Here is a 17,259-nt window from a genome sequence, read left to right as displayed (position 1 = left end):
AAATTTCATTGCAACAACTCAAAATGGTCCTCAGTAGTTTATATGGCCCCCAAGTGCTTGTATGCATGCCTGACAACATCAGGGCATGCTCCTAATGAGACGACGGATGGTGTCCTGGGGTATTTCCTCCCAGATCTGAACCAGAGCATCACTGAGCTCCTGAACAGACTGAGGTGCAACCTGGCGGCACCGGATGGACTGAAACATAATGTCCCAGAGGTGTTCTTTTGGATTTAGGTCAGGAGAGCGTGGGGGCCATTCAATGGTATCAATTTCTTCATCCTCCAGGAACTGGCTGCATGCTCTCGCCACATGAGGCCGGGCATTGTCGTGCACCAGGAGGAACCCAGGACCCACTGCACCAGCGTAGGGTCTGACAATGGGTCCAAGGATTTCATCCCGATACCTAATGGCAGTCAGGGTGCCATTGTGCAGCCTGTAGAGGTCTGTGTGTCCCTCCATGGATATCCCCAGACCATCATTGACCCACCACCAAACCGGTCATGCTGAACGATGTAACAGGCAGCATAAAGTTCTCCAGACCCTTTCACGTCTGTCACATATGCTCAGGGTGAACCTGCTCTCATCTGTGAAAAGCATGGGGCACCAGTGGCGGACCTGCCAATTCTAGTGTTCAATGGAAAATGCCAATCGAGCTCCACAGTGTCTGGCAGTGAGCACAGAGCACATTAGAGGATGTCGGGCCGCCAGTCAAGTTCCTCCACCCTAAACTCAGTCATACATGTCTTTATGAACCTTGCTTTGTGCACTGGTGCTCAGTCATGTTGGAACAGGAAGGGGCCATCCTCAAACTGTTACCACAAAGTTGGAAGCATGAAGTATTCCAAAATGTCTTGGTATGCTGCCACCTTAAAGGAGTTGTAAAGGAATTGTTTTTTTAAATAACAAACATGTTATACTTACCTCCACTGTGCAGTTTCGTTTTGCACACAGTGGCCCTGATCCTCGTCTTCTGGGGTCCCTCGGCGGCTGTCGCGGCTCCTCCCTGCAGCAACTACACACAGACATGCAAGCTTGCATGGTGTGTAGCTGTTGCGGGCGTGCTCCCGTGATACAGTGGCGGCCATAGCCGCCGCTGTATCACTTGGCCCTGCCCCCCGGCAAGTCGCGTCATTGGATGTGATTGACAGCAGTGCCATCCACTGCAGCCAATCAACAGCCGGGCTTCGACTCGAGGAGGATGACGGGGGCGAGCGCGGGACTTTCGAAGGGTCTGGTAAGGAAAAGCGGGGGCTGGGGGGCGGCATCATCTGATGTTTTTTCACCTTAATGCATAGAATGCATTAAGGTGAATTTTTTTTTTCCTTTACAACTCCTTTAAGAGTTCCCTTCACTGGAACTAAGGGGCCAAGCCCAACCACTGAAAAACAATCTCAAACCATAATCCCCCCAAATGATTTGGACCAGTGCACAAAGCAAGGTCTGTAAAGACATGGGTTGGAGGAACTTGACTGGCCTGCACAGAGTCCTGACCTCAACCCGATAGAACACCTTTGGGATGAATTAGAGCAGAGACTGTGATCCAGCCTATCTCGTCCACAAATACACTTATGCACAAAGCCACAAATGCGTTCTGGAAAAATGGTCAAACATTCCCATAGACCCATAGACACACTTCTAAACCTTGCGGACAGGCTTCCCAGAAGAGTTAAAGTTGTTATAGCTGCAAAAGGTCAGCCAACTCAATATTGAACCCTACGGATTAAGACTGAGATGCCATTAATACTTTTTTTTTTTTAATCAGAAATTTTTTTATTTTGAAAAATAAAAAAGAAGTACAGTAGCAGTACAGAATAACAGGAATGTACAACACGAATAAGCAACAAAAAGAAGATAAGCACCTTCACAGTACATAACTAGTCAAACCCATAGCCTATGGATGATACATATTCCTGGTGACGGTGCTAAAACAATATTTCCATAAACCTGGCATTCCTTCTGTAGGCACTACAAGCCTGAGAAAAATATAAGGCAGATAAACAATAATAAAAGTAAAGATCAAATAATAGGGAACAAAGAAAAAGCAAAAACAAAAACAGAAAAAAAAAAAAAAAGGGGGGGGGGGAATCAGCCCAGCCTGCTGCCAAAGGCACCCTGTCTGTTAACCCATACATCTCATTAGCTCCTCGACTCCCAGTTTTTAAGGAGATGAACCCATCCCACGTTTGCAATCCTCCAGGTCCTCAACCAAGCAGTAATCTATCAAGGACCAGTTGTGGGGGGGCCACTTCCGGAGAACTCAGCCACCCCTGCCATATGGTATCAAATTTGTGCGGTGCCTTTCTATGCAAGTACGTGTTATTTTCTCTAATAAGAATTCTATTGACCTCCTGTATCCACTGCCGGCTCGATGGAACCCGGGCAGACAGCCAGTATCTCGCTACAAGCTTTCGTGCCAAATACAGTAGCCTAAGCAAGGCAGTGTACACAGGAGGCAAGTATAGGTCCTCATCAATACCCCCCAGCAAGCATACCAGTGGGCTTGCCGGCAACTGGACCTGATAGGTAGAATTAATGATTTTGACCACAGCATTCCAGTACCTCACTAGTTTGGGGCACCTCCACAGCATGTGAATGAGGTCACCAGGGTGTGCCTGACACTTTGGACAAATGGGTGAATCACGCCTACCCCATTGGTGCAATTTTACTGGAGTTCGATAGACTCTATGGAGAATAAACAAATGCGACAGTCTTTGGGCAGCTGAGACCGAAACCAAAGGCCCTGTACTCAATATCTGTTCCCATTGCTCCCCATCTATTGGTCCTATGTCGTTCTCCCATTTCCCTCTACAAGGAAGAACATCGGGTGCCTGTAAGGGTGCCAGTAGTTGCAGGTACGCCCTAGAGATAAACCCCTTCTTCTCAGTGTCATCAAAGACCGAACCCAAGAAGCGGGATTCCTCCCGTCGCAATGTGGAACAGTGACCCTGAGATCGAATTGCATGAGCTAGCCTGAGATAGTGATAGTGCGATCCTTCCAATAAGGGGAATTCCTCCCTCAGCCTTTCAAAAGATTTCAGGGCCGCTCCATCGAAGATCTGGCTTAAGTATTGAATACCCGCTGCCTCCCATCTGGAGCAATCCTGAATCTTGACTAATTCGGTATAGAACCTGTTCCTCCAAATGGGCGTGCTAGGCAGGAAACCAGTGATCCCCATCCTTTTCCTGACAGCATTCCACAATTTTTTTAAGAGGCAGACCGTGGGGCCACCGTCCGGGACCCCAGGGAAGCCCATCTCCATGTGTGACATTGCAGAGTACGAAGTGGTGGGGTCAATGAGCAATGTTCTAGAGGGATCCGTCACTGTTGACTGGTTCCACCCTACAAAGTGCTGTAGTTGAGCCGCATAAAAGTACGTCTGGGCGTGGGGGACAGCCATTCCCCCCTGATCTTTAGGGTATTGAAGGGTGAGGAGTTTTATTCTGGCCACTCTGTTGTTCCAGACAAGGGATCGGAACTGGGAGTCTATTCGTTGAAACCAACATTTTGGGATCCACACCGGGGCATTATGTAAGATATACAACAGCTGAGGGGCCCAAACCATCTTAATCAGGTTTACCCGTCCCGTTACCGTAAGAGGCAGCTTACACCAGGCAGAACATTTAGTTTTAAATTTATGCAGTAGAGGCTTAAGATTTAGGGACACATAATCTGTTGGGTCTTTGGTCACTACAATTCCTAGGTACTTAAAGGATTCTACAATTTGTATCCTGGACGCTATCCCTGGCAATTCCGATGGTGGGTCGTCGAGTGGGAGGAGTACCGACTTATGCCAGTTAATGGCAAATCCAGATAGTTCCCCAAAAGTCTCTATGAGTTGCATCGCAGCGAGCAGAGATCCCTCCGTATCCCCCAAATACAGCAGTGCATCATCCGCATACAAGGACAGTCTAGTCTCTCCATGCCTGCGTCGAAACCCCACAACATCGGGGGAAGTGCGTATTCTAGCAGCCAACGGTTCCAATGCTAGGGCAAAGAGCAGGGGCGATAAAGGACACCCCTGCCTAGTGCCCCGAAACAAAGGAAAGGCCTCCGACATCTCATCGTTTATCCTAATTCTCGCTGATGGGGCTGCATACAGAAGTTGTATCCACTTGACAAAGTTCTCTCCCAAGCCAATTCTATTCAACACCGACCAAAGATATCTCCATTCGACGCTGTCAAAAGCTTTGGCAGCGTCGAGCGAAAGGATCGCCCTATGTCCCGAATTCTCCACCGGCAGCTGCAGATTCAGGAAAAGTCTCCTGATGTTCAGGGCCGTGGAGCGTGCTGGGATAAATCCAGACTGGTCCACGTGGACCAGCCTAGCTATCACCTTGGAAAGCCTTGTAGCTAAAGCCCGTGCTAAAATTTTTACATCGGAATTCAATAATGATATAGGCCTGTAAGAGTCGGGTTGCAAAGGGTCCTTGCCTGGCTTAGGAAGTACCACCACCACAGCCTCACCCATAGAGGGTGGCAATCTACCCGCCTCAAAAGATTTGTTAAGTACCTCTAATAGCCCCGGTAAAAGTGTTCCACTATACCTTTTGTAGGTTTCTATGGGTAACCCATCCGCGCCTGGTGCTTTACTATTTGCCATTTGCGACACAGCCAGCGACAATTCCTCCAATTTAAGTGGGGCATTCAGCATCAACACTTCCTGGGCCGTGGCCTTAGGTAAGGTGCATTGGTCCAGAAAGTTAGAAATCGCCTCCTCGGTGGGATCCACCTTGGATGTATATACCTCCTTGAAAAAGTCTGTAAATACCGAGGCAACATGGGCCTGGTCACTGACAGTGTCCCCAAGCGGCGTGTGAATGGCGGCAATATGTGTTTTACCCTGCTGTGCTCTCGCTATCACTGCTAATAGGTGCCCCGTATTCTCCCCTTCATTAAAATAAGTTTGTTGAATAAAAAAGCGTTTGTTTTCTGCTGCATTTAATGTGACTTGTTGATACATTGTCTGGGCCTCCAACCATTTCCTTTCCGTAATATCTGAGGGATCCCTGATATATTGAATCTCTGCTTCTCCAGCCATATTCATAACTGTATTTTCCCATTCTTTGGTTTTAGTCTTAATATTGGAAATCTGTTTAATGATGAGCCCCCTCAGGTGAGCCTTCAGGGCATCCCACACTATCGCTGGGTTGGCAGTACCGTTGTTGACTGAAAGAAAATCAGAGATTTCCCCAGAAATCGGATCAGGGGAGGGGAATAATTCATACCAAAATGGGTTCACCTTCCACATCCTAGATTGTGTTTGTTGAGCAAACCTTGCACCCAATACCAGGGGGGAATGATCCGATATATTCCTAGGGGCATACGAAATTGAGACCGTCCTATCTTGTGCCCCTACATTCCCCAAGCAAAGATCTATACGAGACAGGCAGTGATAGGTGGCCGAGTAGCATGAATACACTCGTACCCCAGGATTCCTCTCCCTCCAAATGTCCCGTAGGCCCAGCTCTTCAATCAGTTTAGCGAAAGGAGTCATACCCCCCTTACTAGCCCCCCTCCCCGACCTGTGAGAAAATCTATCCAGACACCTGTCGAGCACATTGTTGTAATCCCCCAGTACCCATATAGGAACATTAGAATGCAGAGCTATAAACTGGGAAAGCTTAACCAAGCACTCGGGAGTGTATGGGGGGGGGTATGTAGACATTAGCAATGATACAGCAAATTCCCATTACTTTACATAGCAGAAACACATATCGCCCTTGGTCATCGATAACCGACTGTATCAACTCAAAGGGAGTAGCATTGGCTATTAGAATGCTAACACCTATGGAATATGTAGAGTGGGTGGAGTGAAACTGAGTGTGATACGAGCCTCTTTTAAGTGCAGCTAGAGTGTCCGGCTGCAGGTGAGTTTCCTGCAGACAAACAACCGCCGCCGCATGTTTCTTCAGAGCTGTAAACAGGGCCACCCTCTTCACCCCGTCGCCATTAATACTTTGGTAATATAGTTTATGTCAGTTTAGTAGTGGCTGCATTAAGTTTATTTTTTTCCAGGTTATTTCCTTTATTTTCACCTGGTGATTTTGCAACTATTACATTTACTTTCATGGAGTAACCAAGCTGTACTGTGTTTAGAAAAGGATGTGTGTTAGGACTACAGAACACCTTCTCCTCTCTCCATCTCCATAACATGGAGGAGATGGAATTGCTAGTACGCTTCATATTGTTAGGCTTTTACGGGTTAATTTACACACACGTTTACCCCCTGAAGAGCAATCCGTAATGAAGCGCTCTTTAAAGGGCATTTGACAGGTGGTAAAGAGGCATAATATCACCTCCTTACTGCCTGTTTTAACACCTAAAAACCTGCACCCCTGCAGCGCATCCTCATGCAGCGCATGTGATTGCAGGGTGGTAATGGTGTGGCTTCAGTCAGGTGAATGGGTCATGTTCAGCATGTGGTACTGCCAGCTGAGCTTTACAGTAAGTATAAATGTTGCCATACAGCAATAAAAAGCATCAAACCTGCAACATGTGAATGCCCCTGTCTGCTGCCTTTGCAACTTAAAGGGGTTGTAAAGGTGAAAAAAAAATCCCTAAATAGCTTCCTTTACCTTGGTGCAGTCCTCCTTCACTTACCTCATCCTTCCATTTTGCTTTTCAATGTCCTCATTTCTTCTGAGAAATCCTCACTTCCTGTTCTTCTGTCTGTAACTCCACACAGTAATGCAAGGCTTTCTCCCTGGTGTGGAGTGACATGCTCGCCCCCTCCCTTGGACAACAGGAGAGTCAGGACGCTCACTAACACACAGATCCTTTCTCTATCTGCAACGTAGAGAGCGTCCTGACTCTCCCGTAGTCCAAGGGAGGGGGAAAGCACGACACTTCACACCAGGGAGAAAGCCTTGTATTACTGCGTGGAGTCACAGACAGAAGAACAGGAAGTGAGGATTTCTCAGAAGAAATAAGGACATTTAAAAGCAAAATCGAAGGATGAGGTAAGTGAAGGAGGACTGCACTGAGGTAAAGGAAGCAATTTAGGAAAAAACATTTTTACCTTTACAACCCCTTTAACCCCTCTGGCGGTATTCCCGAGTCTGGCTCGGGGTGGAATTTCAGGACCAAAAGCGATAACCCTGAGCCAGACTTAGGACTGCCTCGCAGAGTCCACAGGCACAAGTTACTTACCTTGTCCCTGGATCCTGCGATGCCTCCCAGCTGTGTGATCGAGCAATGTCCTCCTCGCTCGATTCACAGTGCCGAGTGCCGCCGAGCTCCCTTCCCTGCGACGTTACGACACACGGGGGCGGAAATCAGCGCCAAATTTTAAAAAGTAAATAAACACAATACATACAGTATACTGTAATCTTATAAATTACAGTACTGTATGAAAAAGTACACACCCCACTTGTCCCTAGTGGTCTGCCCAGTGTCCTACATGCACTTTTATAAAATAAAAACTGTTCTTTCTGCCTGGAAACTGGCTGGAGCTCTCCTGCAGCTGCAGGGGAGGTGCGAGGGCTACATGAAATGGCCTGGAGGGCCATTGTGTTTGACACCTGTGTTTTAAAAAGTACTGAGCAAGTCACAGTCCACTATGCCCAATAGCTCTGTCCAGAAATCTGGGTTAAGGTCAATGGTGATGTGCCACAAGCAGTGTATCATATCAACCAATTGAGTTTTTTACCAGTCAACAGTTTACAGAGGTAAGAATAGTGAAAGATAATTACTTTCAGGTCATGGATAAAACCTCTGCCAGCCTTTATTGTAGTTTGTGTCCTATTAAAAGGATTTCCTTTCGCCTCCTGTACTGGAGACACACCAGAAAATTGGTGGAAATTCCTCCAAAATGATAGGAAATCCCTTCTTAAGCTGGCTGTACACTAATAGAATCTTATTTAAAATTTTTGTTTTAAGAATGTTACTTTGATTTTCGAAAAGCCAGTTGGGTCAAATCAGCGTTCATTTTCGGCCACAGTGATGAGAAAATTTGAGCAGATAAGAAAACAAACTAGATTCTTACAGTGAATGAGGTTTTCATTCAGGAAAGTCCATTCACTACAAAATCGAATGTTAAAAGCAATTTTTTTTTTAACCTGTTCCCGTCCACGCTATGACGGCTACAGCACAGACTTACATTGCCTGGAAGCCGTCATATGATGTCCTCCCCGCACGTCCCCTTTAGGCGCACTCTGTGCCAATGTCAATGAAACTTGGGTGATCAATGAGACTCGGGTGATCACTAGGGTGACCACGTGTCCCGGATTGCCCGGGACAGTCCCGCATTTTGCAGTTCTGTCCCGGGTACCTTCATTCCAGGACAATACAGTGTCCCGGAATGAAACTAACACAGCCACCCGATGAGAGAGCGGGGCTGGGAAGTCGGCATCCTTAACAACTGATGAGTCTTCAGCTGTCAATGGGCTTTCCCACTGACAGCTAAATAAAAAATAAAGCTGCCAGTAAAAAATAAATAAAACACAGCGCGGGGTCCCCCTTCCCTAGTCCATTTGGGGGCTTCCAGATTCTGATAACCCCCCTGCCTGCATGCCACCACAACCACCAGCCAGGGTAAGATGGGGACGTGATGCTTTGGGGTGGAGGGGAGGGGGGTAGAGCCCATGGGTGCTGGTATGGACTGGGGGGGGGGAGAGCACTAGGCTTTTTTTGCTTTTTCTATTTTTCAATAGCCAGGGTGCCAGCAATTGCAACCATGAGTCAATTTAAATGTGATTTGACTCTTTTTTTTCTTTTCAGCATGTTATATACATGGTTCACATGCCCCACTTTACAGGCAGACTAAGGGGACCCTCCAGGCACTATATTTAGAGGAATTGTTCATTTTTATTGTTGCACTTTAAGCATAATTAGAATCACTGCTCCTGAAAAACTATAAAATTGGCACATTTTTGTGAAGGAGGAAGGGTTTCCCTGAATGGCAGTTTGGAAATGTGGTCACCCTAGTGATCACAGATCCAAGTAAAAGGCCGATCAGCCAATGTAAACAGAAGATCGGTAATCGTTCTTTTTTTCTCCTTAGGCTGACAGCGTGAGGAGAGAAAAAAGCTGATCCCGGCTTCTGTGAAAGGGACATCAGTCCTGAAGAGGAAGAGGCACAGCCATCTCATCTGTGCCCACCAGTGTCATTTGCCAGTGCCCACCAGTGCATATCAGTGCCACCAATCAGTGTCCATCAGTGCCACCAATCAGTGCCCACCAGTGCCACCTACCAATGCCCACAAGTGATGCCAATCAGTGCCTCATCAGTGCCCAATCGCTGCCATCCATCAGTGCCCATCAGTGCCAGCTATTAGTACCACCTATCAGTGCCACATGTCAGTGCCCTTCAGTGCCACCTATCAATGCCCTTCAGTGCTGCCCATCAGTGCCACCCATCAGTGCAAAATTGTATAACAAAATATAAAACATTTATTTTTTTTCAAAAATGTTGGCCTTTTTTCATTTTTTAAACAACAAATACAACCAAAAGAAAGCTCTATTTGTGGTGAAAAATGCAAAAAAAATTCATTTGGGTACAGTGTTGTATGATCACGCAATTGTCATTCAAAGAGTGACAGTGCTAAAAGCTGTAAATTGGTCTGGGCAGGAAGGCGATTTAAGTGCCCAATAAGCAAGCGGTTAAAGTACCGTACTTTTGAACAACTTTCATCAAGTCAACCAATGTAGTGAAGAGAATTATCTTATGAAATGCTCTTTCGAAAATCTATTAGTGTGTGGTCAACTTCGTCACTGGAACAGGTGTCTCTATTGGAGATATTCCCTCACCTCCAGTGACTGTAAAAAAAAAATTCCTATCTCATTTCCCCAGTGGAGCGGTCATCAGGGTACCAAGAGAGAGGGTCTCCAAGTAGGGACCTTTCTCAACTTTATCAAATTATATAAAAAAAGATTATGCACGTTAAATAATTCCAACGGATATGTAGAAGTACATTTCATATGGACAGAAGACCAGATTGTCTGCTGGATGCCAAAAGTATTATGTTTTTAACCTACCGGGGTACTGATCTCAGAAACAAACAAGCCTTTGGTATTTCATCACCTACATACAACGCACTTCTGAATAGAGAATGATTTTAGACAACTTAAAAGCACAGGCTTTGGTAAAGTCTAGCACAACCATGTAAATTTTAGCACATTCCACTGACAGTGAATTCATGAGAAGTACGTTGTACAAGAAGCTCATCTAGTGTTGTTAGGTTACAACTTATTGTTGTATTGTTATTGTTTAGAAACAGTATAAAAACTGTGAGAAGACATAGGGCCAGATTCACGTAGCCCGGGCGCAGCGTAACGTAACCGATTTAGGTTACACCGCCGCAAATTTTCTGTCTAAGTGCCCGATCCACAAAGCACTTACCTGTATCCTAAATCCGTCCGGCGCAAGGCGGGCCAATTCAAATGGGGCGGGTACCATTTAAATTAGGCGCGCTCCCGCGCCGGACGTACTGCGCATGCTCCCGACGCATATTTCCCGACGTGCTTTGCGCGAAATTACGACGTGCCGACGTTTTGTGAATCGCGACGTGAAAAAAAGACTTGCGCCGGGAAAAAAATAAAATTTTAAAAAAATTCAAAAGCGATGCGGGTATACCTTTACATGGTGTAGTAATTTTACACTTTGTAAAAGGTGCCCTATCTTTGCGACGGCAAACTAACACTTGCGGCGACGTAACGACGGGAAAAAAGTTTCGTGGATCGCCGTAACTGCTAATTTGCATACCCGACGCTGGTTTACGACGCAAACTCCCCCCAGCAGCGGCCACGGTACTGCATCCTAAGATCCGACAGTGTAAAACTATTACACCTGTCGGATCTTAGGGATATCTATGCGTAACTGATTCTATGAATCAGTCGCATAGATAGAAACAGGGATACGACGGCGTATCAGCAGATACGCCGTCGTATCCCTTTTGTGAATCTGGCCCATAGATCCTAAGTGTAGACACCTTGGCCCGGATTCACAAAACACTTACGACGACGTATCTCGAGATACGCTGCGTAAGTGTAAGTATGCGCCGTCGTATCTATGCGCCGTGCCCATAAACTGAGATACGCCTGAAAATAGGCTTCATCTGACCGACGTAACTTTCCTACGCCGGCGTATCGTGGGCGCATATTTACGCTGGGCGCATTTGCCGCTCACATTGATTTTCTATGCACATATACAAATGAGGGAGATACGCCAATTCACGAACGTACTTGCGCTCCCCATATAGGAGGCGCAACCCATGCAAAGGTATGGGCCAGGGAACACAAGCCGTCATATCTTTTGTCGTTTACGTTGTACGTGAATATGACTAGGCGTAGGTTACGTTCACGTCGTAGGCAGTGATCCGCCGTATCTTAGGCAGTAGTTCCGACATGATTCTGAGCATGCGCACCGGGATGCGCCCACGGGACGGCGCATGCGCCGTTCATTTTAAGTACTTCTATGGCGCTTGCCCCATCATTTGCATGGGGTCACGCCTCATTAGCAGTAGTGTATATTAGATACGCTATGCCCGCATAAATATGCGCCGATGTATGTGAATCCGGGCCCTTAAATCTGTTTTATCTGTAGCTCCCTAGGTAGGTTTATAACGAGGAGATTGGAAAATTGCATGGGTCATCCTGATTTTCAATTTGTTGGCAACACTGCATTATTTTTATTAGCCTATTTAAGACCCTGTTCAAACAAGCGTTCCATCTGTCTGATTTTTTTATACAGATCAAAACGGTACACATGGTATCTCTATGGGCAGGCGGATGTAAACGCATGTGTGTTCATCTGTCCACATCCAAACCCATTTAGGTCTACAAAAACAAACAGTTTTTCTGTTTTTGCAAACCCGAATTGGGTGAAAAATGATGACAACGGACACATATTCACCCTTGTCTGCCCACCAATAGAGATTGCACAGGTCCATTTTTCCTCCATCATGATATGGAGATAAAGTCAGAACAGACATGGGTGTCACAAAAGTGACAGCTGTCTCGGTCTGATCTAGCTCAGCAGGGGGTCTGTTTACAGATCTCCTGCTTACACCGAATGAAGGGCAGCTGTGTGAAAAGGGCCTAATAGTAGACACAGACAAAAACACACTTGAATTGTTTTTTCCTAAAGAGGACCCTTCACCCAATTTTCTTTATCTTAATCCTGCCTCCCTTTTTTAAATACCATGGCCCGGATTCACAGACAGCAGGCGCACATTACGCCGCCGCAACACATCCCCCTGTGCGCTACACCGACGCAGCGCAGAAAGGCAAGCACTGCATTCAGCAAGCTTTTGCTCCCAACGCTGCGTCGGCGTGGCGTAGGTTTCGAAGGCGCAGGCCGGCGTAGGTGGAAGTGGGCTTGACTCATGCAAACCCATGCAAATGAGGCGTGACCCCATGCAAATGATGGTCCGAGCGCCAGACAAGTACATTTAATGAACTGCGCATGCATCGTGCCGTGGACGCATCCCCCTGCGCATGCTCACAACCACATCGGAACAACTACCTAAGATACGCCGGATCACTGCCTACGCCATAAACGTATCCTACGCCCAGCCAGACTCACGTCCAACGTAAACTACATAAAATACGCCGGCTTGTATTCCTTGGTGCAGACCTTTGCATGTCTGCTGCTGGGTTACACCTCCTTTATGGGGCTTAACTGTACACCGGATGTACAACTTACGCACACCACTCGTAGCCTGCGTCAGGCGCACGTATGTTCTTGAATCGCCGTATTTTCCTCCTTTGAATGACTTATCAATGGGAGCGCCACCGTGCGTCCAGCCTAAATATGCGCCCACGCTACGCCGGCGTAGGCAAGTTACGTCGGCGGGATGAAGCCTATTTTTAGAGGTATCTTAGTTTGTGGGTCCGGCGCACAGATACGACGGCGCATATTTACGTTGGCGCAAGTGCTTTGTGAATCCGGGCCCTTGTTTTTAATGTGAGTGGACAATGACTTCCTTCCAGTGGCCAGCAGCTTACATATCGGGAGGCTTCAATTCACAATTCAATGCACAATTCACCACAACATATATTGAGGGGGGTTGTCTGTCTCTTCCTGGTTCCTGTAACTGCCCCCCTGATGACTCGTCATGGCACGTGTGTATCATCAGGGGCCAGCTTCAAGTAACCGGAAAAAAACAACCGGCTCCCAATGACATAAGGAAAGAAAAGTTGCAGCATGGGACCCAGTGTGTGGCAACAGAGTGACAGATTACAGCAGGACAATGCTGGATTTACTGCATATGTGAGTATGTGTTATAAAGATACCCAGGCAAGGGTAAGAGGAAGAAAAAAAAAAACATGGGTGAGGGGTATAGTTCTTCTATGATAAACATATGGCTTACAAATCTAAACACAGCAGTTTAGTAACAACATTTAAACCTCCTTGAAAATTTTTACTCATCTTCAGCTGCTTTATTTTTTTTGGGGGGGGGGCAAATAAACCCCCCGCCCTATTTTTCATTTGATTGGTCAAACTTCCCCCATCACTCAGTTAGGTTGATTGGTCAGTTGGTCATACACCCGTTCCGTTGCTCGGTTGATTGTCCGTCTGCCCATCCAGGCCATAAGCAGCTTCCCCCTGTGTCTCCTCCTCAGCGCCTCCCCCCTGCTCCTGCCCAATTCGGTCGCTTCTCCTCTTGGCCAATTGGGTCTTAAGACCTGTTTCCTGATTGGCTGGGAGAAGAAGCAGAACGACAATAGCAAATATTAATTTGCTACTGTCATGCAACTAGGAGGACTCTGCACCCCGAGCCCACATCAAGTCATCAGGTTCTAATCACATGCATCAAAAAAATAAAAATAAAATCCTGCTCATCTATAATGTTAAATCTTTTGTTCTCCTTATTTTTGTTACCTCCTAAGGCTGTCCACACTACCAGCTATTTTTTTGTGTGATTTTCTGAAAGTCTTATGCCGCATACACACGATCGGTTAAACCGATGAGAATGGTCTGATGGACCGTTTTTATCGGTCAAAACCGATCGCCATCGGTTAGTTAACCATCGGTTAAAAAAAAGGCAACTTGTTTTAAAATTAACCGATGGATTCCCAACCGATAGGACAAAACCGATCATTAGTAGGCACGACCATCGGTTAAAAATCCACGCATGCTCAGAATCAAGTCGACGCATGCTTGGAAGCATTGAACTTCGTTTTTTTCAGCACGTCGTTGTGTTTTACGTCACCACGTTCTGACACGATCGTTTTTTTAACCGATGGTGTGTAGGCGCGACGGACCATCAGTCAGCTTCATCGGTAAACCGATGAAAACGGTCCATTCTCATCGGATGGACTGATCGTGTGTACGCGGCATTATTTGTAGCTTAGCCAACAAACTTTCTGACGCAAAGCAAGAAAAAATGCCAGATCCTGTCAATAAATACATTTGCATTATAAGTAAAAATGTCTTTGCTAATGATTACGTGTCCATTCCTAAGCCAGTGAAATGAATTTGGAAGAAACCCAACAGTCCATAAGGGATCCTAACATTGTTAGAGTGAAAAATCACATTTTAAGATGGACAAAAAGTGCATTTATTAAAAAAATGTAAATGCTGCTTACAGTCTACATACAAGAAGTGGCTAAGAATATACTTTCCTTTGTAAACGACTCTATAGCATCTCTCTGGTAACTGTGCTATAGTATAGAACACAGAGCAGTCTCCCCCTGCATCCCTTTAGGGCCAGTTATGGGCTATAGGAGCCCAGTAACTTTTCTTACAGTCAAAGAATGCAGCAACTCTCGCATCCAGTAAACTCTGATTCTAGTAGTAACATCAACAGTTTTAATAGACTAATAAACCCCAAAAATATTGTTTTCTGGTAACCTTATGTGATCAATAATAGCATTCAATATGTAAAAAAAAAGGTTTTACATTTTTCATGCCTTTATTTATGTATCTCTCCAAACCAAGCTGTTCAGCAAAATGGTACTTAGAAAGGTTAAGACAAAAAATATATATTTCCCAGAGGTTTTTAGAACAATCCATTTTTATCAAATCATTTTTTTTTTCCAAAGCTATATAAACCTAACCCTTTTGTTGTAAAGCTGACTATAAATCTGCAAATTTGATTTGAACGTTCAATTCCTCTTTTTTTTTAATCACAGAGCAATCAGACATAAACAGTGGGTTTGATTAAGCGCAAAAATCAAAAATGCCCCGAATGTGGCAGGAAAATCTTTTTTTTTTTGCAATTATTATATTTTATATCATGTTAATTGTATCTTGCAGTTAACTGTGTTGAAACAATTTGACCTAGTTTTGACTGGTGGTCAATCGGACTTGTCACTTGTCCATTCCGAAGTTTCTAGTGATAACTTGCGATCATATTTGAAAATCCGAGGAGCTTGAAAGTGGTTGAAATTGACTGAAAATTACTACAGTATATGGCCAGTTCTACTGCTTAAAAGTAAAATTGCTTCTTTACCTAGACATGTTCATTTAAAACGACATGTCCATCTAAGACCATAGGCGTGCGCACAGGGTGTGCCAGGTGTACCTGGGCACACCCTAATCACGCTGTGCTGCAGATTCACTTTGCTGCTTGGCTGCAAAAGAAGGGCAATCTCTATCTTAAAAGTGAGTCTGTTTAGACCTTTGATATCGCACCAAAGCCCCCCAATGGAGCTCTTAGAAAAACTGTATAAAAAAAAAATAATAATAAAAATAATATATTAAAAAAAAGAAAAAAATTGTATAAAAATTATAATAAAAAAAAGAAAGAAAAATAAACTACTGACATCAATCTCTTGCCTACTGACCCTGTCCACTGCTCTACTGATATATATATATATATATATATATATATATATATATATATATATATATATATATATATATATATATATATATTTTTTTTTTTCTTATATAAATACACACGTGTGTTTGAGCTTTGGGTTCATACCCTAATGCCATGGTCTGCGCACACATATGTCTAAGACTATCCTGTCTAGAAGAGCGACCAACGTTGTCACCCTGTTATAGAAAGGGGAAATCTATTGGCAGGATCAACAGGTCAGAAACGATGTTACCGAAAGGACCCAGAAAAACTGGCAGAGACAGACTGCAGCATATTTTTCAATCTTTTTTTTTTTATCATAATTACAGTTTAATGGTTTGCCCTACACATGTAAATAATTTGTAAATGTTATTTACACAAAACATAAAAACGTATGTAACGTTATAAAACTAAAAGACCACAAGTCCCAGCAAGCAGTACCACCACAAATAAGCTAACAAGTCATCCAAAGCTGCTCTATTCTTCTTTAATTTGTCCAAAAAAAAAAATGTACCAAAAGCACATAAAAAAGTAAAAATACAATTCCATTAAAACTCCCAATATTAAATCAGTGCATAATTAATCTCAATCAATACTTCAAATAAAAATCTACTATGTATGATAACAAAAGTAAAGACAACAAATGCTTACCTCTTTTTGTTACAAGCCTCATAAAAGCTGATCTTTTCCCAATCCAAATATCAGAAGGAATGCAGAAATAAAGTAAAAAAAAAGACCTTCAAATGACTTAAAAAGCAAATGTATTGTTTGTTCCCTTGTAGAGCCAGCCAACTGCACGTATGGGGAGCCTTGTCTAGAGTGGATAATAGAGAACAGTTCACTCACTTATATACTCAGCTTTTCACTGCATGCTGTCAATCAGACTCAGCCCCATAAGGAAGCATTTTCAAGAAGTTAGAAAAAAAAAAGCTGACTCCTGTGTGGAATGACATAAGAGTGTTCAGACCTGACAATGTAGTGGTGTAGAGGTGATGTTGAAGCCTGCCCCCTTCTGTGTGTCAGGAGGAATTTCCCAGCCTGCTGAGGACGGAGGAAGAGAGGAGGGGGGGGGGTGAGAAGGGATCACTTGTGTCTTTTGTGCTAGTAGTAAAAGCAGGGCTTCTGGGGGGGCACGTTTGCTCGGTTGCAGCAACATTTGAGCAGTCACTTCCTCAGTGTAACTGTAAAGTGCCGCAGTAAATTCCTCGAAGGGAATTTCTGACCGTGAACTTGACAATGTTGTAACTGCCAGCAAAGGCGGTCAATAGGATAATGTGAGGACACTGTAGCATGGGACTTATTAACCCTCTAAGCTATTAAAGCGGAGTTCCACCTAAAAATGGAACTTCCGCTTAATCCACTCCTTCCCCCCTTACATGTCACATTTGGCATGTATTTTTTTTGGGGGGGGGGGGTGGGGGGGTCAGGAGGAGTGGGACTTCCTGTCCCACTTCCTCCTTCCGCCGAGGGGCTGGTAAGGCAAATAGCTTAATCGCCTTATTGCAGCCC

General features: G+C 44.9%; 1 protein-coding gene across 1 annotated transcript in view; it reads right to left on the bottom strand.

Moving 5' to 3' along the window:
- THBS2 (thrombospondin 2) overlaps positions 1 to 16,685 on the bottom strand; it is a 179,781-nt gene extending 163,096 nt beyond the window's left edge. Inside the window, exon 1 of the mRNA XM_040350916.1 lies at positions 16,402 to 16,685. Coding sequence (XP_040206850.1) covers positions 16,402 to 16,423 — 22 coding nt within the window. The 5' untranslated portion in view covers positions 16,424 to 16,685. The remainder of the gene's footprint in view (positions 1 to 16,401) is intronic.
- Positions 16,686 to 17,259: the final 574 nt, after the last annotated feature.

The sequence above is a fragment of the Rana temporaria genome, chromosome 4 (genome assembly GCF_905171775.1).
Source record: "Rana temporaria chromosome 4, aRanTem1.1, whole genome shotgun sequence".
In the NCBI taxonomy this organism is placed as follows: domain Eukaryota; kingdom Metazoa; phylum Chordata; class Amphibia; order Anura; family Ranidae; genus Rana; species Rana temporaria.
Note: the sequence above shows the minus strand (reverse complement) of the source record. Positions and strands in the feature narration are given on the sequence as shown.